At 46.1% G+C, this 22,626-nt stretch overlaps 1 protein-coding gene across 1 annotated transcript in view; it reads left to right on the plus strand.

The window, feature by feature from the left end:
* Positions 1–574: 574 nt before the first annotated feature.
* Positions 575–22,626, plus strand: part of PLSCR5 (phospholipid scramblase family member 5) — a 212,149-nt gene continuing 190,097 nt past the window's right edge. Inside the window, exon 1 of the mRNA XM_063919572.1 lies at positions 575–647. Within this exon, the coding sequence (XP_063775642.1) occupies positions 635–647 (13 nt within the window). The 5' untranslated portion in view covers positions 575–634. The remainder of the gene's footprint in view (positions 648–22,626) is intronic.

Below are 22,626 nucleotides of genomic sequence, written 5' to 3' on the forward strand. Positions count from 1 at the left end.
TGTATTGTGTAATGACAATCTTTGTCATGTGTATGAGAAGTAAAAATTATAATTTAAGCTGTGAATATGTAATAGTTTTCAAAGTGTTTTTTTTTATTATTTATTAATAACCCCAATCATTCACAAATGCGGACATAAAATGTCTTTAGCTGCAGATGATCTCATTTCATTTCTGCTCTTAGATCTCATTTCAGCTCTGTTACGAGTGACTACATTATACAACAAGAGATGTGTCTGTAATTCCTACCCTGCGAAACTCTCTCATTGTGAATTACTGAATAATTGACTGCATAAGATCAGAAACAAAACAGCACAACTGTACTTGTTAGTCCAATATCCCTTTTACTGCAATGTCTAATTCATGTTTATATGTATACAATATGTAGTGAGCATTGCCATCATCCAATGAATATTTCTTCTAATTGACTCTCTTTCTGGGAGCTGTACTGGTGATATACATGAGCATGCAACATGAGACGGAAAAGTTGCATCCTACCTGTTTCAGTGGAACATAATACCAGGTTGGAAGCCTCTGTAGTTATTGTACCTGCTGAGATCTGCCTTCCATATGGCAGAGAGAAGAAGATATTGCTTTTAACCTAGTTCTCTTTGAAGAAGTGGCTTAGGCACTTCCATGGCTTCTCAAGGTAAGTCAATAAACAATGGTTCTTAACTTTAAACTGGTATTTATTATGCAGTCACACAATCCATCAGGATAATGTAATGAGCAATAACATCAGGCGAGAAAACCCAGATAAGACATATTTATGAATGTCAGAAAAGGTTTTTTTACAAGCTGATCTTACTGTTCTACTCTGTATCTCGTTATCATTCAACTAACTGCATTATATTTATCAAATGAGTCACTTTATCAATTACTTAACATAGAATCCACACTTTGTAGTAATTGCATCACAGTTAGAGGAGATATTTGAGTTATTCATGATTGTATTACAATATCACAAAATTATATAATATTCATGTGTTATGTGAATTAAAAGTAATTGCAGTTTGCAAATTGTGTTGAGGAAACAAATGCAGTATTGTTATTGTAATATATATATATATATATATATATATATATATATCCTATATATTTGCCCAAGTCTGTGACTCTGTGCTGGCCGTAACGCTGGGCGGAGTCACAGGCACAGATCTGACCAGGAACAGTCCCCTCCCTCTCTCCGCCCAGTCCCCTCCCGATCTCCGCCCAGTCCCCTGTCTCCCTTCTCCCCGTACTGCCCCTGGTGAGTGGTGACACCGCAGCCGCTGACTGTGAGCGGAACTCACATTACCCGCCTCACAGTCTTGCGGCTGCCACTGAGTCAGGGAGACATGCTGAACAGTGACTCGCCCCCCCCCCCCTCCCTCCCGCCCGCGGCAACCACCCGCAGCAACCACCCGCATCTGCCCCCCTCCCGCGGCACTCCCGTCCCCTCCCCCTCCCGCAGCACCAACATCCGCAGCACTCCCGCCCAGAGTCTTCACTTTTCTAACACCCGCTGCGGTCGCGGGCGAAAAGGCGGCGTGGCTTCACAGAAGGGGCGTGGCTTCACGTCCCGACCCCCGTTTTCGGCACGTTGTGGTTCGGGGAACACTGCTGAATCTGCAGTGCTGGCTTCTGCGCTGTGACAGGAGCCGGCACTTTGGTGTCACCCCTCAGAGGGTAACACCCGGGTGCGGGCCGCACTCCCCGCACCCACGTTGTGGCGCCACTGCTCCTGCCCCCTCCCCCACCCATAGCACAAACACCCACCGTCTCCACCCACCACCCGCGGCACTCCCGTCCCCTCCCCCACCCAGAGCACAAACACCCACGCAACCCACCCGCGGAACTCCCGCCCCCTCCCCCACCCGTAGCACCAACACCCGCGGTAACCAACCGCATTCGCCCCCCACCCGCTGCACTCCCACCCTCTCCCCCACCCGCAGCACCAACACCCGCGCCACCTACCCGCAGCACCCATCGCATCCACCCACCACCCGTGGCACTCCCCCCCTCCCCCACCCGCTGCACCAACACGCGCACCACCCGCAGCACTCTCGTCCCCTCCCCCACCCAGAGCACAAACACCCGCGCCACCCACCCGCGGAACTCCCGCCCCCTCCCCCAACCCGTAGCACCAACACCCGCGGCAACCAACCGCATTCGCACCCCACCCGCGGCACTCCCACCCTCTCCCCCACCCGCAGCACCAACACCCGCGGCTCCCACCGCATCCACCCACCACCCATGGCACTCCCCCCCTCCCCCACCCGCAGCACCAACACCCGCGGCACCCACCGCATCCACCCACCACCCGTGGCACTCCCCCACCCGCTGCACCAACACCCACACCACCCGCGGCACCAATGGCGGATCTAGACTTAACTTTTAGGGGGGGGGCGGTTTAAGAATGATGACCCCTCCCCCTAATCATAGCCCCTCCCACTTAGTAATGCCCTTCCCGTTCGCTTCTAAAATTTCCTATTGTTGCCATTACTAATAAAATGTTGCCAGTTAGTGGAGAGAACCCTGCGCACTGGTGATACAGACTGGCGAATCGCCATTCCTTCCATCAGGGGTGGTAGAGGATAAGACAGTAGGGCAATTTAAACATGCATGGGATAGACATAAGGATATTCTTAAAAAGAAATTAGGATCAGATAAGGTTAGAAATAAAAAATAATGTAAAAAAAAAAGAAAAAAAAAAAGGGGCAGACTAGATGGGCCAAGTGGTTCTTATCTGCCGACAAATTCTGTTTCTACAGCACACAGAATGAGCCAAAATTCACATTATAGCACACTGAATGAGCCGACATTCACATTATAGCACACTGTATGAGCTGAAATTCACATCATAGCACACTGAATGAGCCGAAATTCACATTGTAGCACACTGAATGAGCCGAAATTCACATTATAGCACACAGAATGAGCTAAAATTCACATTATAGTACACAGTATGATCCGAAATTCACATTATAGCACACTGAATGAGCCGAAATTCACATCATAGCACACTGAATGAGCCGAAATTCACATCATAGCACACTGAATGAGCCGAAATTCACATCATAGCACACTGAATGAGCCGAAATTCACATTATAGCACACTGAATGAGCCGAATTTCACATCATAGCACACTGAATGAGCCGAAATTTACATTGTAGCACACCTAATGAGCCGAAATTCACATCATAGCACACTGAATGAGCCGAAATTCACATTGTAGCACACTGAATGAGCCGAAATTCACATTATAGCACACTGAATGAGCCGAAATTTACATTGTAGCACACTGAATGAGCCGAAATTCACATGATAGCACGCAGAATGAGGGAATATTCGCGATAGCACGCAGAATGAGGGGAAAATCACATTATAGCACACTGTATGAGGCAAAAATGACGTTATAGCACGCAGAATGAGACGAAATTGACATTATAGCACGCAGAATGAGGGAAAAAATCACATTATAGCACACTGTATGAGGCAAAAATGACGTTATAGCACGCAGAATGAGCCGAAATTGACATGATAGCACGCAGAATGAGGCAAAATTCACATGATAGCACGCAGAATGAGGGAAAAATCACATTATAGCACACTGTATGAGGCAAAAATGACATGATAGCACGCAGAATGAGGCAAAATTCACATGATAGCACGCAGAATGAGGGAAAAATCACATTATAGCACACTGTATGAGACAAAAATGACGTTATAGCACGCAGAATGAGCCGAAATTGACATTATAGCACGCAGAATGAGGCAAAATTCACATGATAGCACGCAGAATGAGGGAAAAATCACATTATAGCACACTGTATGAGACAAAAATTACATGATAGCACGCAGAATGAGGCAAAATTCACATGATAGCACGCAGAATGAGGGAAAAATCACATTATAGCACACTGTATGAGGCAAAAATTACATAGCACACAGAATCTAGGCAAAATTCAGCCAAATAATGCAGGGAGAAAAGGGGGGGGGGGGAGAGAAATGGGAGACTCACACACACTCACTCACACACACTCACTCACACACACACTCACACACACTCCCACCTCATAGATGGAGGCCGGGCCCGCCAGGATATTGGGAACGGGGTGCAGAGCGGTGCAGAGCGGTGCAGCGCTGCGGAGGACGAAGACAGAGAGAGAGCATCCTGACGCGCGTACAGGAAGGAGGGGGCGTGGTCAGATCAGAGGTCGCTGTACGCGAGTCAGGACGCTCCTCTCTCTCCTCGTCCCCCGCCGCGCTGCACCGCTGTCCACCCCGTTCCCAATACCGCGCCGGGACCCGGCCTCCATCCCGGTGCCGGTATATGTAGGGGGGGCGTTCGCCCTAATCGCCCCCCGCTAAATCCGCCACTGCGCGGCACTCCCGTCCCCTCCCCCACCCAGAGCACAAACACCCGCGCCACCCACCCGCAAAACTCTCGCCCCCTCCCCCACCCGTAGCACCAACACCCGCGGTAACCAACCGCATTCGCCCCCCACCCGCTGCACTCCCACCCTCTCCCCCACCCGCAGCACCAACACCCGCGCCACCTACCCGCAGCACCCACCGCATCCACCCACCACCCGTGGCACTCCACCCCCTGCCCCACCCGCAGCACCAACACCCGCGGCACCCACCGCATCCACCCACCACCCGTGGCACTCCCCCACCCGCTGCACCAACACGCGCACCACCCGCGGCACTCCCGTCCCCTCCCCCACCCAGAGCACAAACACCCGCGCCACCCACCCGCGGAACTCCCGCCCACTCCCCCAACCCGTAGCACCAACACCCGCAGCAACCAACCGCATTCGCCCCCCACCCGGGGCACTCCCACCCTCTCCCCCACCCGCAGCACCAACACCCGCGGCACCCACCGCATCCACCCACCACCCGTGGCACTCCACCCCTCCCCCACCCGCAGCACCAACACCCGCGGCACCCACCGAATCCACCCACCACCCATGGCACTCCCCCCCCCCCCTCCCCCACCCGCTGCACCAACACCAGCGGCACTCCCGTCCCCTCCCCCACCCAGAGCACAAACACCCGCGCCACCCACCCGCAGAACTCCCGCCCCCTCCCCCAACCCGTAGCACCAACACCCGCGGCAACCAACCGCATTCGCCCCCCACCCGCGGCACTCCCACCCTCTCCCCCACCTGCAGCACCAACACCCGCGGCACCCACCGCATCCACCCACCACCCGTGGCACTCCCCCACCCACAGCACCAACACCCGCACCACCCGTGGCACTCTGCCCCCTCCCCCACCCACAGCACCAACACCCACTGCCCCCCCCCCAGCGGCACCCAACGCATCCCCCACATCTGCTCCCACCCGCAGCACTCCCACCCATAGCTCCCACACCTGCAGCACCCCCCGCAGTATATATATATATGTATATACAGTATGGCCTAATTCAGACCTTATCGTAGCAGCAAATGTGTTAGTAGATGGCCAAAACCATGTGCACTGCAGGGAGGGGCAGATATAAGATGTGCAGAGAGAGTTAGATTTGGGTGGGGTGTGTTACAACTGAAATCTAAATTGCAGTGTAAACATATAGCAGCCAGTATTTACCCTGCACAGGAACAATATAACCCACCCAAATCTAACTCTTTCTGCAAATGTTATATCTGCCACACCTGCAGTGCACATGGTTTTGCCCATCTGCTAGCAAATTTGCTGCTGCGATCAGGTCTGAATTAGGCTTATAGTGAATCTTGTGTGTAATCGCTCTCAGGGTTGTAAGTTCATACCAGGCGCCCAGAGGCGAAATAGAAGGTGGTGCTTCCCCCACCCAGTGGTCACCAGGATTGGATCCTATTGAAGCCCACGTCCATGCGACTTGCCAGTGGTACATCTGGGAGAATAAAGATTCCTTATTGCAGCTAAGTGCGGTGATAAGGAATCTTTATTTTCGGGTGCTGGATATGATAATAAATAGAACCCTGAGGTTTTTTTTATCAAGATAAAATTTTGAGAGATTAAGTAACAGCCAATCAGCTTCTGTCTTACATTTTACAGGCTTTGTTTGAAGAATTACAACTGATTGATTGGTACTTTATCTCTGACAATTTTATCTCTCTCCAAGCTTTAATAAATACCCCCATTAAAGTTTTAATTAACAATTAGTGCACTTCCTTTAAAACAACAACTTCTGGTCTCCTTTCTTTCATCATATAAGCCACAACACACTCACTATATGCACACTTTGATATGCTCCACTACGCTGCTGCTATCACACATATTCCAGGACTCTTCAGATCAAAGGGGGCTACAAAGTGGGATTGTGTGCAAGGACAGCAGCTAGCAGTGACTATAGCACATTACTGTGAATGAGTGGAGAGAGACCTGTCCTAGTTCATCAGCTCCCTCTGTATTTCATCCTTGGTGCCCCTCTGACAGCTGAAGCATGGAGGCCAGTGCTTCCATTGTCTCCAGGAGGTATGCCACTAATAGCTCTGCGTAAGATCACAAAGTTGGCACATGCATATGCACCTATGCAGACTTGCATGATAAAGATCACGTTTTTGGGCAGGGAATGGTCTAACGTCAACGTCATAAAGATCAAGTTTTTGGGCAGTGAATGGTCTAAATATAGAAAAGCACATTCATACAATGGCATCTATTATGGGTGCCAATGAGTGAAGACACAGAAATCATAGGGAAAATAGTGCAGCGGCCATTTCCCCGGTGATTTGCACATGAGCAGTAGACATGTCCCGAGGAACAAACCGCGGATGTCATGTTCTCAGAGACCGGCTCATGCGCTGTAGACTCTGGCAAAAAGCCCTCGCGGAACCTGGACAAAGGTCCTCTTCTCTCTTAAGCCGCCCCTGGATTCATGCCTATACGTATGATAGGATGTATGTTTTTTACACATACTATAGTGCAGGTGCAAATACTTGCTTAATGTGAAGCTCAACAGTATAAACCAGGTGTACCTGGTGCTAATACAGAGCGGTACACATCTGAAGATGTTCAGCATACAGTATATTATTTGCTAAACTACGCCCATTTTGCCCAAAACTCTACATCAGCAGCATTGCTTTTGATGGTTTAACTAATCTGTTAGTACAGGGGTAAGCATGCTAAAACTGTGGTAGGGCTTGCTGGAATGTGTAGTACCACAGTAGCTGGAGTGCCACAGGTTGCATACCTCTATACATTTATTGGCACTGTTTTAAAGCCAGCTGTTAGTGACGTGAGAGAAATATACAACTGAGTAACCATTTTCTTTGTATGTAGATGGTTAAAGCTGTCAGTATAGGAAATTTCAATACTTTAATAGTTGTAAATGGTGGAGAGAAAACATGGACTCCAGACACTGAAAAGCTATTAAAAGAGTAATAATAATAATAATAATAATAATTTTATTTATATAGCACTTTTCTCCAATAGGGCACAAGGCGCTTTATAGATAGCAATAATACAGAGGTTTACATACAATACTAATAAAATATAGAAACAATGAATATAAAACAAAGGTAGAGCAGCCATTTTGGGTCGTCTGTTCCAAGCATTATTCATCCTACCCACAAAGGATCCAGATGAAGCAGCCATTTCAGGCGCACTAAGTAGGATTGCACTGGACAGAATATGCAATGCCTGAAACAGATGACACACAATAGGGGGGGTAAAGATAATAGATAATACATGCTTGCAAAATCATCAGAACTATGCATTATTCATACCAGACAAAAGAGTAATGGGAGGGGGGTGGACAGCACACACCTTAATTCTAAGCATAATAAGAGGTTCTACTGTACTGAGACTTGTAGTGCCACAAAGAAAAAAGGGAAAATGCAGGTGCACACTTTAAACGCTAACAATATTGGTAATCAGAACAATTATAATAAGCTCTGCAATTTAACATGGAGTAAAATTGTGGTTCTTAGCATAGTTTTTGCCAAAACATATGGACCCAGCTGCCATGGTCAGGTGACCTCTTCAGGTGAGTCCCTAACATTCCTAAGGTTCAAGTCCAGAGCACAGGACCCAACTGCCCCAAGGCATCACAGTAGTGAGAAGTAGCAGTTAAAGTGTAGAAGGTGTTATATTAATAAGTAGTAGCAGTTATATGCTAAAAGTGTTACCTAGGTGAGAAGTAATAATTGTTACAATAATGATGCCTTGAAGCTGCCCGGCAAAACACCAATCTACACAAGAGAGTACTAAGCAAGGCAGCCATGTTGGGCACACTACATTGGTAACAATATGTGATAAGCAGTACATGTTAATAAGATATACAAGGATAAAATGAACAGTGCCTAATAAGAAACTCAGGGGTAAATTTACTAAGCAGTGATAAGAGCGGAGAAGTGAGCCAGTGGAGAAGTTGCCCATGGCAACCAATCAGCATTGAAGTAACAGCTATAATTTGCATACTATCAAATGATACAGAGCTGCTGATTGGTTGATGGGGAAATTTCTCCACTGGCTCACTTCTCCGCTCTTATCACTGCTTAGTAAATGTACCGCTTACTGCATAAAAAGTTCAACAGGTTGTTCATCCTGCCGCCTTTGAAAGTACCAGGCAAGGCAGCCATCTAAGGTGCCCTACATAGGTTACAGAGGGCAGGACTAGCAATGCATAGTAGTGTAACAGTGTACAATTACAGAGAAAGTAAAAAGAACATAAAGGTTGTAGTGGCTGGAGCTACTTGGTGAGTGAGATTGGGAAGAAGGAGGTCAGTGGAGGTGTGGTAGAGTAGGGGATCCATGATGCATTAATATGGACATATATACAAAGCAGTCAGTGTATTGCACATAGAAGTGCAATGTAAAATGGAATAATAACAGAGATGCTATACTTTATAGTGTGTGAATACAGTAATAATAGACAATGTTAAACAACAATTTGTCAAATTACAAGGTAATGTTGTAAGATGGTGCACTGGAGGACTAGCAGCAAGCAGGGTTGTAATGCTTTAGATCTTGCAGTATTTTTGAGATTAGAGAGTGTGCAAAAGACCAGTCCAAATCTAGTTTAAGCTCTGGTTAAAACTCTGCATCCTTGGAATGATATCCTTAAAATGCAGCTTTCACAAGGGCAAGCCAAGGGATGCTGAACGACTAAATCATGTCCGTAACTGGGGGGGGGGGGGGGGGGGGGGCTAGGGGGTCATGTGACCCGGGTGCAGGATTTTGAGGGCACTGAAAGAGTTCCGGGGACAGTGCCAGACAGCAGCCGCGATACAGGCGTCTGTCAGCGAAGGAGAACACAGAGCTATGCATCTGTGTCACAGGTCCACCCTGAGCCCGCCTCTCACAGATTCTGTGAGAGGCGGGCTCAGGGTGGACCTGTGACACAGATGCTGGGCTCTCCTTGGAGCACTGGTTGAAGCCACGCCTCCCGAGTCCACCTCAGCCGCCACTCACCCACCTGCCAAAGCCGTCAGTCCGCGCCGCCACTCACCGGCTTGCCAAAGGTGCCGGTCCACCCTGCTCTCTCCCTGCATGCACAGAAGCCACACACCCGCCTGCCAAAGCCACCGGTCCACGCTGATCTCTCCCTGCACGCACAGACGCCAATCACCCACCTGCCAGAGCCTCCGGTCCATGTTGCTCTCTCCCTGCATGCACAGACTCCACCCACCTGCCTGCCAAAGCCACCGGTCCACGCTGCTCTCTCCATGCACGCTGTCCCAGCTCTACGGCAGCGAGCCTGCAGTCACTAACAAGCAGTCTGGCTGGAGGAGAGGAGTACATCCAATCTCTGCTGCGCCCTGCCTGCTCCGCAAATGATCTGTATGTGGTGGCTGGTCTCTGCTCCAGGACCAGCCACCCATTTGCTGCTGCTTCTGCGGACCAGGCCCATCCTCTTCCCTCCACTGAGTCTACAACATGCTGCCCTCATTCACATCTGTCCGGAGCTCCACCCACAGGACAGAGGAGCTGAGATCTTCCTCATGGTAGGCCCTGAGATGTTCCATTTTTATTGTTGGTAATGAGGGTTGTAGTGTAGTGATATACAGTAGCATGTAGTGCAGTGTATAGGAGCATGTAATGTAGTAATGTAGTGCAGCATATAAAGGATATAGTGTAGTAATGTAGTGCAGTGTATAGGGGCATGTAGTGTAGTAATGTAGTGCAGCATATAAAGGATATAGTGTAGTGATGTAGTGCAGTGTATAGGGGCATGTAGTGTAGTGATGTAGTGCAGTGTATATGGGGATACAGTGTAGTAATGTAGTGCAACATATAAGGGCATGTACGCAGTGTAGTGATGTAGTGCAGCGTATATAGGTATGTTGTTTAGTGGTGTAGTGCAGCGTAAAAGGGCACTTAGTGTAGTGATGTAGTATGTTGTGCAATGATGTGGTGCAATGTGTGGAGACACACAAGGGGCATGTGGAGAATATGCTGTTGGAGGGCCATGTGACAGATGCTTTGGAGCACACAGGGTGCAATATTAAACAATGGTATCCCCTTTTTAAAAAAAAAATTGGTAATATGATAACTTTTATTGTAACCGGGAGGGGGGGGGGGGGGGCGAAGTTGCTTCCTTGCCCCGGGTGATGGAAATTGTAGTTTCGGCCCTGACTAAATGAATGTGTTCTCCATACATTTCCAGCCAACACTATCAGATGTCTCTTGGGGTTTCTTGTCTCAGACCTTGTAAAGATTGAAGATGTGGACAAGTGGAAAACTTTGCCCATAGCAGCCAATCAACTGTTACCTGACATTTTATAGAATGTTCTTGATAAATGCTAGCTAGAAGCTGATTGGATGTTATAGGCAACTTCTCCTCTCTGTAGAAGGATTGTAAAAAAAAATTCTTGATGTCAAAACCTAGGATCAGTAATGGAAAATTAATCTTGTATTGTCAATGGCCAGGTACGAAACTCCACTTGTCGTGGTGTACATGGGAAGAAATGGCCAGAGACACTCCAGATGACAGCCCTACAGCAAACTGTTTAAAGTGTTTGATATTGAATTTGACTGATAAGTGGCACATATTTTCCCATCTTCATGTAATTATTATTTTTGGCTAAGTGGTGGTATGACCCATCAAGTATTGGGTTAAACAATGAAACTAGCGTTAGCACCAATAAGCCCACTATCTTCTAGTAATAATGACCAGTAAATCCATCCAGACCACAGGATAAAACTGATTGACAGCTTCAGAAATATCCCCTAAAGATATATCCAAATTAAGGCGGTCTATTTGCGAGTCATTCAATGAGTGAGCTGCGATGGGTGAAAATATTTCTCAGTTGGGGCTGGGAATTCTGAACAAGAGCAAAATTATTGCTGAGGAAATGTAGCAGGAGCAATTTTACATGGGTATTAGGGTCTAATTCAGTAAGGATTTCAAATTCTGCTAATTAGCAGAATTTGCAATCGCGTTTTGTAGAGATGAGCGCCGGAAATTTTTCGGGTTTTGTGTTTTGGTTTTGGGTTCGGTTCCGCGGCCGTGTTTTGGGTTCGACCGCGTTTTGGCAAAACCTCACCGAATTTTTTTTGTCGGATTCGGGTGTGTTTTGGATTCGGGTGTTTTTTTAAAAAAACCCTAAAAAACAGCTTAAATCATAGAATTTGGGGGTAATTTTGATCCCAAAGTATTATTAACCTCAAAAAACATAATTTACACTCATTTTCAGCCTATTCTGAACACATCACACCTCACAATATTATTTTTAGTCCTAAAATTTGCACCGAGGTCGCTGTGTGAGTAAGATAAGCGACCCTAGTGGCCGACACAAACACCGGGCCCATCTAGGAGTGGCACTGCAGTGTCACGCAGGATGGCCCTTCCAAAAAACCCTCCCCAAACAGCACATGACGCAAAGAAAAAAAGAGGCGCAATGAGGTAGCTGACTGTGTGAGTAAGATTAGCGACCCTAGTGGCCGACACAAACACCGGGCACATCTAGGAGTGGCACTGCAGTGTCACGCAGGATGTCCCTTCCAAAGAACCCTCCCCAAACAGCACATGACGCAAAGAAAAAAAGAGGCGCAATGAGGTAGCTGTGTGAGTAAGATTAGCGACCCTAGTGGCCGACACAAACACCGGGCCCATCTAGGAGTGGCACTGCAGTGTCACGCAGGATGTCCCTTCCAAAAAACCCTCCCCAATCAGCACATGATGCAAAGAAAAAGAAAAGAAAAAAGAGGTGCAAGATGGAATTATCCTTGGGCCCTCCCACCCACCCTTATGTTGTATAAACAAAACAGGACATGCACACTTTAACCAACCCATCATTTCAGTGACAGGGTCTGCCACACGACTGTGGCTGATATGACGGGTTGGTTTGGACCCCCCCCAAAAAAGAAGCAATTAATCTCTCCTTGCACAAACTGGCTCTACAGAGGCAAGATGTCCACCTCATCTTCACCCTCCGATATATCACCGTGTACATCCCCCTCCTCACAGATTATCAATTCGTCCCCACTGGAATCCACCATCTCAGCTCCCTGTGTACTTTGTGGAGGCAATTGCTGCTGGTCAATGTCTCCGCGGAGGAATTGATTATAATTCATTTTAATGAACATCATCTTCTCCACATTTTCTGGATGTAACCTCGTACGCCGATTGCTGACAAGGTGAGCGGCGGCACTAAACACTCTTTCGGAGTACACACTTGTGGGAGGGCAACTTAGGTAGAATAAAGCCAGTTTGTGCAAGGGCCTCCAAATTGCCTCTTTTTCCTGCCAGTATAAGTACGGACTGTGTGACGTGCCTACTTGGATGCGGTCACTCATATAATCCTCCACCATTCTATCAATGTTGAGAGAATCATATGCAGTGACAGTAGACGACATGTCCGTAATCGTTGTCAGGTCCTTCAGTCCGGACCAGATGTCAGCATCAGCAGTCGCTCCAGACTGCCCTGCATCACCGCCAGCGGGTGGGCTCGGAATTCTGAGCCTTTTCCTCGCACCCCCAGTTGCGGGAGAATGTGAAGGAGGAGATGTTGACAGGTCGCGTTCCGCTTGACTTGACAATTTTGTCACCAGCAGGTCTTTCAACCCCAGCAGACCTGTGTCTGCCGGAAAGAGAGATCCAAGGTAGGCTTTAAATCTAGGATCGAGCACGGTGGCCAAAATGTAGTGCTCTGATTTCAACAGATTGACCACCCGTGAATCCTTGTTAAGCGAATTAAGGGCTGCATCCACAAGTCCCACATGCCTAGCGGAATCGCTCCGTGTTAGCTCCTTCTTCAATGCCTCCAGCTTCTTCTGCAAAAGCCTGATGAGGGGAATGACCTGACTCAGGCTGGCAGTGTCTGAACTGACTTCACGTGTGGCAAGTTCAAAGGGCATCAGAACCTTGCACAACGTTGAAATCATTCTCCACTGCACTTGAGACAGGTGCATTCCACCTACTATATCGTGCTCAATTGTATAGGCTTGAATGGCCTTTTGCTGCTCCTCCAACCTCTGAAGCATATAGAGGGTTGAATTCCACCTCGTTACCACTTCTTGCTTCAGATGATGGCAGGGCAGGTTCAGTAGTTTTTGGTGGTGCTCCAGTTTTCTGTACGTGGTGCCTGTACGCCGAAAGTGTCCCGCAATTCTTCTGGCCACCGACAGCATCTCTTGCACGCCCCTGTCGTTTTTTAAAAAATTCTGCACCACCAAATTCAAGGTATGTGCAAAACATGGGACGTGCTGGAATTGGCCCAGATTTAATGCACACACAATATTGCTGGCGTTGTCCGATGCCACAAATCCACAGGAGAGTCCAATTGGGGTAAGCCATTCCGCGATGATCTTCCTCAGTTGCCGTAAGAGGTTTTCAGCTGTGTGCGTATTCTGGAAAGCGGTGATACAAAGCGTAGCCTGCCTAGGAAAGAGTTGGCGTTTGCGAGATGCTGCTACTGGTGCCGCCGCTGCTGTTCTTGCGGCGGGAGTCCATACATCTACCCAGTGGGCTGTCACAGTCATATAGTCCTGACCCTGCCCTGCTCCACTTGTCCACATGTCCGTGGTTAAGTGGACATTGGGTACAGCTGCATTTTTTAGGACACTGGTGACTCTTTTTCTGAGGTCTGTGTACATTTTCGGTATCGCCTGCCTAGAGAAATGGAACCTAGATGGTATTTGGTACCGGGGACACAGTACCTCCAACAAGTCTCTAGTTGGCTCTGCAGTAATGATGGATACCGGAACCACGTTTCTCACCACCCAGGATGCCAAGGCCTCAGTTATCCGCTTTGCAGTAGGATGACTGCTGTGATATTTCATCTTCCTCGCAAAGGACTGTTGAACAGTCAATTGCTTACTGGAAGTAGTACAAGTGGGCTTACGACTTCCCCTCTGGGATGACCATCGACTCCCAGCGGCAACAACAGCAGCGCCAGCAGCAGTAGGCGTTACACGCAAGGATGCATCGGAGGAATCCCAGGCAGGAGAGGACTCGTCAGACTTGCCAGTGACATGGCCTGCAGGACTATTGGCATTCCTGGGGAAGGAGGAAATTGACACTGAGGGAGTTGGTGGGGTGGTTTGCGTGAGCTTGGTTACAAGAGGAAGGGATTTACTGGTCAGTGGACTGCTTCCGCTGTCACCCAAAGTTTTTGAACTTGTCACTGACTTATTATGAATGCGCTGCAGGTGACGTATAAGGGAGGATGTTCCGAGGTGGTTAACGTCCTTACCCCTACTTATTACAGCTTGACAAAGGGAACACACGGCTTGACACCTGTTGTCCGCATTTCTGGTGAAATACCTCCACACCGAAGAGCTGATTTTTTTGGTATTTTCACCTGGCATGTCAACGGCCATATTCCTCCCACGGACAACAGGTGTCTCCCCGGGTGCCTGACTTAAACAAACCACCTCACCATCAGAATCCTCCTGGTCAATTTCCTCCCCAGCGCCAGCAACACCCATATCCTCCTCATCCTGGTGTACTTCAACACTGACATCTTCAATCTGACTATCAGGAACTGGACTGCGGGTGCTCCTTCCAGCACTTGCAGGGGGCATGCAAATAGTGGAAGGCGCATGCTCTTCACGTCCAGTGTTGGGAAGGTCAGGCATCGCAAACGACACAATTGGACTCTCCTTGTGGATTTGGGATTTCAAAGAACGCACAGTTCTTTGCGGTGCTTTTGCCAGCTTGAGTCTTTTCAGTTTTCTAGCGAGAGGCTGAGTGCTTCCATCCTCATGTGAAGCTGAACCACTAGCCATGAACATAGGCCAGGGCCTCAGCCGTTCCTTGCCACTCCGTGTGGTAAATGGCATATTGGCAAGTTTACGCTTCTCCTCCGACAATTTTATTTTAGGTTTTGGAGTCCTTTTTTTTCTGATATTTGGTGTTTTGGATTTGACATGCTCTGTACTATGACATTGGGCATCGGCCTTGGCAGACGACGTTGCTGGCATTTCATCGTCTCGGCCATGACTAGTGGCAGCAGCTTCAGCACGAGGTGGAAGTGGATCTTGATCTTTCCCTAATTTTGGAACCTCAACTTTTTTGTTCTCCATATTTTATAGGCAGAACTAAAAGGCACCTCAGGTAAACAATGGAGATGGATGGATTGGATACTAGTATACAATTATGGACGGACTGCCACGGTTAGGTGGTATAAAAAAACCACGGTTAGGTGGTATATATTATAATAATAATACAATTATGGATGGACGGACTGCCTGCCGACTGCCGACACAGAGGTAGCCACAGCCGTGAACTACCGCACTGTACACTGGTTGATAAAGAGATAGTAGTATACTCGTAACAACTAGTATGACACTATGACGACGGTATAAAGAATGAAAAAAAAACCACGGTTAGGTGGTATATATTATAATAATAATACAATTATGGATGGACGGACTGCCTGCCGACTGCCGACACAGAGGTAGCCACAGCCGTGAACTACCGCACTGTACACTGGTTGATAAAGAGATAGTAGTATACTCGTAACAACTAGTATGACACTATGACGACGGTATAAAGAATGAAAAAAAAACCACGGTTAGGTGGTATATATTATAATAATAATACAATTATGGATGGACGGACTGCCTGCCGACTGCCGACACAGAGGTAGCCACAGCCGTGAACTACCGCACTGTACACTGGTTGATAAAGAGATAGTAGTATACTCGTAACAACTAGTATGACACTATGACGACGGTATAAAGAATGAAAAAAAAACCACGGTTAGGTGGTATATATTATAATAATAATACAATTATGGATGGACGGACTGCCTGCCGACTGCCGACACAGAGGTAGCCACAGCCGTGAACTACCGCACTGTACACTGGTTGATAAAGAGATAGTAGTATACTCGTAACAACTAGTATGACACTATGACGACGGTATAAAGAATGAAAAAAAAACCACGGTTAGGTGGTATATATTATAATAATAATACAATTATGGATGGACGGACTGCCTGCCGACTGCCGACACAGAGGTAGCCACAGCCGTGAACTACCGCACTGTACACTGGTTGATAAAGAGATAGTAGTATACTCGTAACAACTAGTATGACACTATGACGACGGTATAAAGAATGAAAAAAAAACCACGGTTAGGTGGTATATATTATAATAATAATACAATTATGGATGGACGGACTGCCTGCCGACTGCCGACACAGAGGTAGCCACAGCCGTGAACTACCGCACTGTACACTGGTTGATAAAGAGATAGTAGTATACTCGTAACAACTAGTATGACACTATGACGACGGTATAAAGAATGAAAAAAAAACCACGGTTAGGTGGTATATATTATAATAATAATACAATTATGGATGGACGGACTGCCTGCCGACTGCCGACACAGAGGTAGCCACAGCCGTGAACTACCGCACTGTACACTGGTTGATAAAGAGATAGTAGTATACTCGTAACAACTAGTATGACACTATGACGACGGTATAAAGAATGAAAAAAAAACCACGGTTAGGTGGTATATATTATAATAATAATACAATTATGGATGGACGGACTGCCTGCCGACTGCCGACACAGAGGTAGCCACAGCCGTGAACTACCGCACTGTACACTGGTTGATAAAGAGATAGTAGTATACTCGTAACAACTAGTATGACACTATGACGGTATAAAGAATGAAAAAAAAACCACGGTTAGGTGGTATATATTATAATAATAATACAATTATGGATGGACGGACTGCCTGCCGACTGCCGACACAGAGGTAGCCACAGCCGTGAACTACCGCACTGTACACTGGTTGATAAAGAGATAGTAGTATACTCGTAACAATTAGGATGACACTATGACGGTATAAAGAATGAAAAAAAAACCACGGTTAGGTGGTAGGTATATAATAATAAATAATACAATTCTGGTCGGACGGACTGCCTGCCGTGTGCCGACACAGAGGTAGCCACAGCCGTGAACTACCGCACTGTACACTGGTTGATAAAGAGATAGTAGTATACTCGTAACAATTAGGATGACACTATGACGGTATAAAGAATGAAAAAAAAACCACGGTTAGGTGGTAGGTATATAATAATAAATAATACAATTCTGGTCGGACGGACTGCCTGCCGTGTGCCGACACAGAGGTAGCCACAGCCGTGAACTACCGCACTGTACACTGGTTGATAAAGAGATAGTAGTATACTCGTAACAATTAGGATGACACTATGACGGTATAAAGAATGAAAAAAAAACCACGGTTAGGTGGTAGGTATATAATAATAAATAATACAATTCTGGTCGGACGGACTGCCTGCCGTGTGCCGACACAGAGGTAGCCACAGCCGTGAACTACCGCACTGTACACTGGTTGATAAAGAGATAGTAGTATACTCGTAACAATTAGGATGACACTATGACGGTATAAAGAATGAAAAAAAAACCACGGTTAGGTGGTAGGTATATAATAATAAATAATACAATTCTGGTCGGACGGACTGCCTGCCGTGTGCCGACACAGAGGTAGCCACAGCCGTGAACTACCGCACTGTACACTGGTTGATAAAGAGATAGTAGTATACTCGTAACAATTAGGATGACACTATGACGGTATAAAGAATGAAAAAAAAACCACGGTTAGGTGGTAGGTATATAATAATAAATAATACAATTCTGGTCGGACGGACTGCCTGCCGTGTGCCGACACAGAGGTAGCCACAGCCGTGAACTACCGCACTGTACTGTGTCTGCTGCTAATATAGACTGGTTGATATTTAAAGAGATATTAGTAGTATACAACAATACTATACTGGTGGTCAGGCACTGGTCACCACTCCTGCAGCAAAAGTGTGCACTGTTAATTAATATAATTGTACTCCTGGCTCCTGCTAACAACCTGCAGTGCTCCCCAGTCTCCCCCACAATTAATTATAAGCTTTTAATTTATACATTGATGACTGTGCAGCACACTGGGCTGAGCTGAGTGCACACAGACTGAGTCACACTGTGTGACTGACTGTGCTGTGTATCGTTTTTTTTTTCAGGCAGAGAACGGATATAGCAGAGAGAAGTGAACGGATATATTATATTAAATAAAAGTTAACTAGCTGCTGCACTGGTCACTGACTGTGGTAAACTAACTCTGTCTGCGACTCTGCACAATCTCTCTCTATCTAATCTATCTATCTCTATTCTAATGGAGAGGACGCCAGACACGTCCTCTCCCTATCAATCTCAATGCACGAGTGAAAATGGCGGCGACGCGCGGCTCCTTATATAGAATCCGAGTCTCGCGATAGAATCCGAGCCTCGCGAGAATCCGACAGCGTCATGATGACGTTCGGGCGCGCTCGGGTTAACCGAGCAAGGCGGGAAGATCCGAGTCGCTCGGACCCGTGGAAAAAAAAGTGAAGTTCGTGCGGGTTCGGATTCAAAGAAACCGAACCCGCTCATCTCTAGCGTTTTGTGATCCAACCTGAATTAGACCCATAGTCCAGATTATTCAATTGCATGTATCCCATTTATGGTACAGTACTTCTGGGTCTCAATTTATTAACCTTAGAGAATCTGCCTTGTGACCCTTCTCTCATAAAAGACAAGCAAAGTTATAAGAAAGTTTGTTGATGGGACACCTTTATGTTTGGAGGACATCATCTGAATCTGTGCCTCTATCAATCCACTCCCTATTGTGCGTACAATGATCTACTTGAATACTGATACTTTTATTCCATGCTTTGAGTATGCTATACTGTGTAATTATGATGCTATCAGTCAAACAGAGTTAAAAGAAAATAGAAATGAACTCAAGCTTCCATTGCAGTTGTGAATTTTTCATTAGGCACGTGTTCAGGGGTGCCACTTGTGTGGGGGGTGGCAGTTTGATCCTTGTTTTAGTACTGCCAGTCCAAAATTTACCAGTAACTACTAAATATTTTCACTTCACTGTACCATATGCTATATTGAAGAGTAGAAACTGATAGGACATGTAGAGACTGCCCCTATAAGTTGTCCTACTTACTGTAGTAAATATGTATACACAATTAAAAATAAAACAAAATGTCATATTCATGCCTTTTTATTATCAGTATTGAGAAATATGAGAGTGCAAATACAATTGATCAGAAGAATCAATTGTATTTTATTTTATTAAAGATTCTTCTCATCAATTGTATTTGCGCTCTTATATTTCTCAATACTGTTTCTAATTAAAGTAGTAGTCCAGACTACTTACTAGGAGCTGCATAGAAAATTGTTTTCTATACTATACATCTTTAGCAGTGATCCGTTTTTATTGAGATTTTCTATTCTATATACACATAATTCTATTGGTTTGCGCCCGATTCTTAAAATCTTTTTTGCTTTTTATTTTTATATTACGTTTCCAATCATTAAATGAGGGCTTATAAATAGGGATGAGCAGGTTCGGTTCTCAGATAACTGAACCGTACCGTACTTCGCCATTCGAGTCTGGTTCGGGTTTTCCCACCTGACTCGGAAACCAGAACGAGGCAAAATGTCATCATCCCGCTGTTGGATTCTTGCGGGGTTTAAATTCCATATAAGTAGCCGCGCGTCCCCGCCATTTTCACTCCGGCATTGGAGAGTGTAGAGAGAGGACGTGTCTCCGTTCTCTCAGTGTCCTCAGTGTCCGTGTCTTGTGCTGAATCTGTCCAGTCACAGTGCTTGTGTCCTCTGCAGCCATATGTCCAGTGATGCTGTGTTGTGCTGCATCAGTTCAGTGGTAGTGTCCTGGCCATCAGTCATTCCAGTGACCAGTCAGTTACAGTGGTATACGCTGCTGCTGTATGTCCACTGCTGCCGTATAATAATAATAATAACAACAACAACAACAACAAGTCCCTTACAGTGTTGCTGTGTTGTGCTGCATCAGACCAGTGGTAGTGTCCTAGCCATCAGTCATTTCAGTGACCAGTCAGTTACAGTGGTATACGCTGCTGCTGTATGTCCACTGCTGCCGTATAATAATAATAATAACAACAACAACAACAACAACAAGTCCCTTACAGTGTTGCTGTGTTGTGCTGCATCAGACCAGTGGTAGTGTCCTGGCCATCAGTCATTTCAGTGACCAAGCAGTCACAGTGGTATACGCTGCTGCTATATGTCCACTGCTGAACAACAACAACAACGTGTTGCTGTGTTGTCCTGCATCAGACCAGTGGTAGTGTCCTGTGCATCAGTCATTCCTGTGCCACATATTGTGTTATACAGTATAACTCCAGAAAAATAATGAAGAACAAAAATTTGGGGGATAAAATAGGGAAAGCTCAAGAAACACTTCCTCCTGCTGTTGAAGCTACTGCCACTAGCCATTACATAGAGTAGACAATGAAATGCCATTGTCGTCTGCCAAGGCCGATGCCCAATGTGATAGTAGAGTGCATGTAAAATCCAAAAAGCCAAAGTTCAGTAAAAAGACCCTAAAAAAAGAAATTGAAATGATCTGAGGAGAAACGTAAACTTGCCAGTATGCCATTTACGACACGGAGTGGCAAGGAACGGCTGAGGCCCTGGCCTATGTTCATGACTAGTGTTTCAGCTTCACATGACGATGGAAGCCATCATAACTGAGGCCTTGACACTTATGTTTGTGTTAGACGTGCATCCGGTATCCGCCATTAGTGCAGTGGGATTTAGACAATTGATGGAGGTATTGTGTCCCCGGTACCAAATCCCATCTAGATTCCACTTCACTAGGCAGGCGATACCGAGATTTTGCCATTTAATTTCAGTGATTTGGATGTATAATTCCAGTGATTTTGCCATTTAATTCCAGTGATTTTGCCATTTAATTCCAGTGATTTTGCCATTTAATTCTAGTGATTTTGCCATTTAATTCCAGTGATTTTGCCATTTAATTCCAGTGATTTGGACGTATAATTCCAGTGATTTGGATGTATAATTCCAGTGGTAATTGTTTGCGTAGCTTGGCTTAGTCATACAGCTACCTCACTGCACCTCTTCGACATCTTTGCATGAGGTGCTGTTTGGGGCCGGCCTAGCTTTTGAGAAGTGCCATCCTGTGTGACACTGTCGTATGAGTTCAGGGGTACTGCTGTATTAGTCCACCAATTGCAGATTTTTTTTAAAATGACAGAGGCGTGCTGGAGATGCTATCAGTGGACTGAACAATTGCGTCCGACTCTCAACATTCAGCCACTGCGTGACACTACTAGATGGGCCAGGTGGTTGTGTCGCTTAGCTTAGTCATACAGCAACCTCGGTGCACCTTTTTTCTTCTTTGCATCATGTGCTGTTTGGGGACTAATTTTTTAAAGTGCCATCCTGTCTGACACTTCCGTATATGTCCAGTGGTACTGCCATTTAATTCCAGTGATTTGGACGTATAATTCCAGTTATTTGAACGTATAATTCCAGTGATTTTGCAGTATTATTACAGTGATTTTGCAGTATAATTCTGATGATTTTGCCATTTAATTCCAGTGATTTTGACATATAATTCCAGTGATTTTGCCATTTAATTCCAGTGATTTTGGCATTTAATTCCAGTGATTTTGCAGTATAATTCCAGTGATTTTGCCATTTAATGCCAGTGATTTGGCCGTATATATTTCCAGTGATTTGGCCGTATAATTCCAGTGATTTTGCCATTTAATTCCAGTGATTTTGCCATTTAATTCCAGTGATTTTGCCATTTAATTCCAGTGATTTTGCAGTATAATTCCAGTGATTTTGCAGTATAATTCCAGTGATTTTGCCGTATATATTTCCAGTGATTTGGCCGTATAATTCCAGTGATTTGGACGTATAATTCCAGTGATTTGGACGTATAATTCCAGTGATTTGGACGTATAATTCCAGTGATTTGGACATTTAATTCCAGTGATCCTGCCGTATAAATCCAGTGATCCTGCCGTATAATTACAGTGGTACTGGCGTATAAGTCCAGTCCAGTGATACTGCCGTGTGTATATATATATATATATATATATATATATACCCTGTTGCAAAGCCGATTACTGAGGCCATAGCAACTATGTTGGTGTTAGACGTGCGTTCGGTATCCACCATTAGTGCAGTGGTACTGCAGTGCTAACCCTAAATGGGCCAGTTGTTTGTGCCGCACACTTGTGTCGCTTAGCTTAGTCATACAGCTACCTCATTGCCCTCTTTTACATCTTGGCATGATGTGCTGTTTGGGGACTATTTTTTTAAAGTGCCGTTGTTGAAACATCTGAGGGTAAAGTCCCCATTCCCCCGGATGGAGGTCGTGCCTCCTGAGGAATTCTGCTTC

This window comes from Pseudophryne corroboree, chromosome 4 (assembly GCF_028390025.1).
Source record: "Pseudophryne corroboree isolate aPseCor3 chromosome 4, aPseCor3.hap2, whole genome shotgun sequence".
NCBI classification, from domain to species: Eukaryota; Metazoa; Chordata; class Amphibia; order Anura; family Myobatrachidae; genus Pseudophryne; species Pseudophryne corroboree.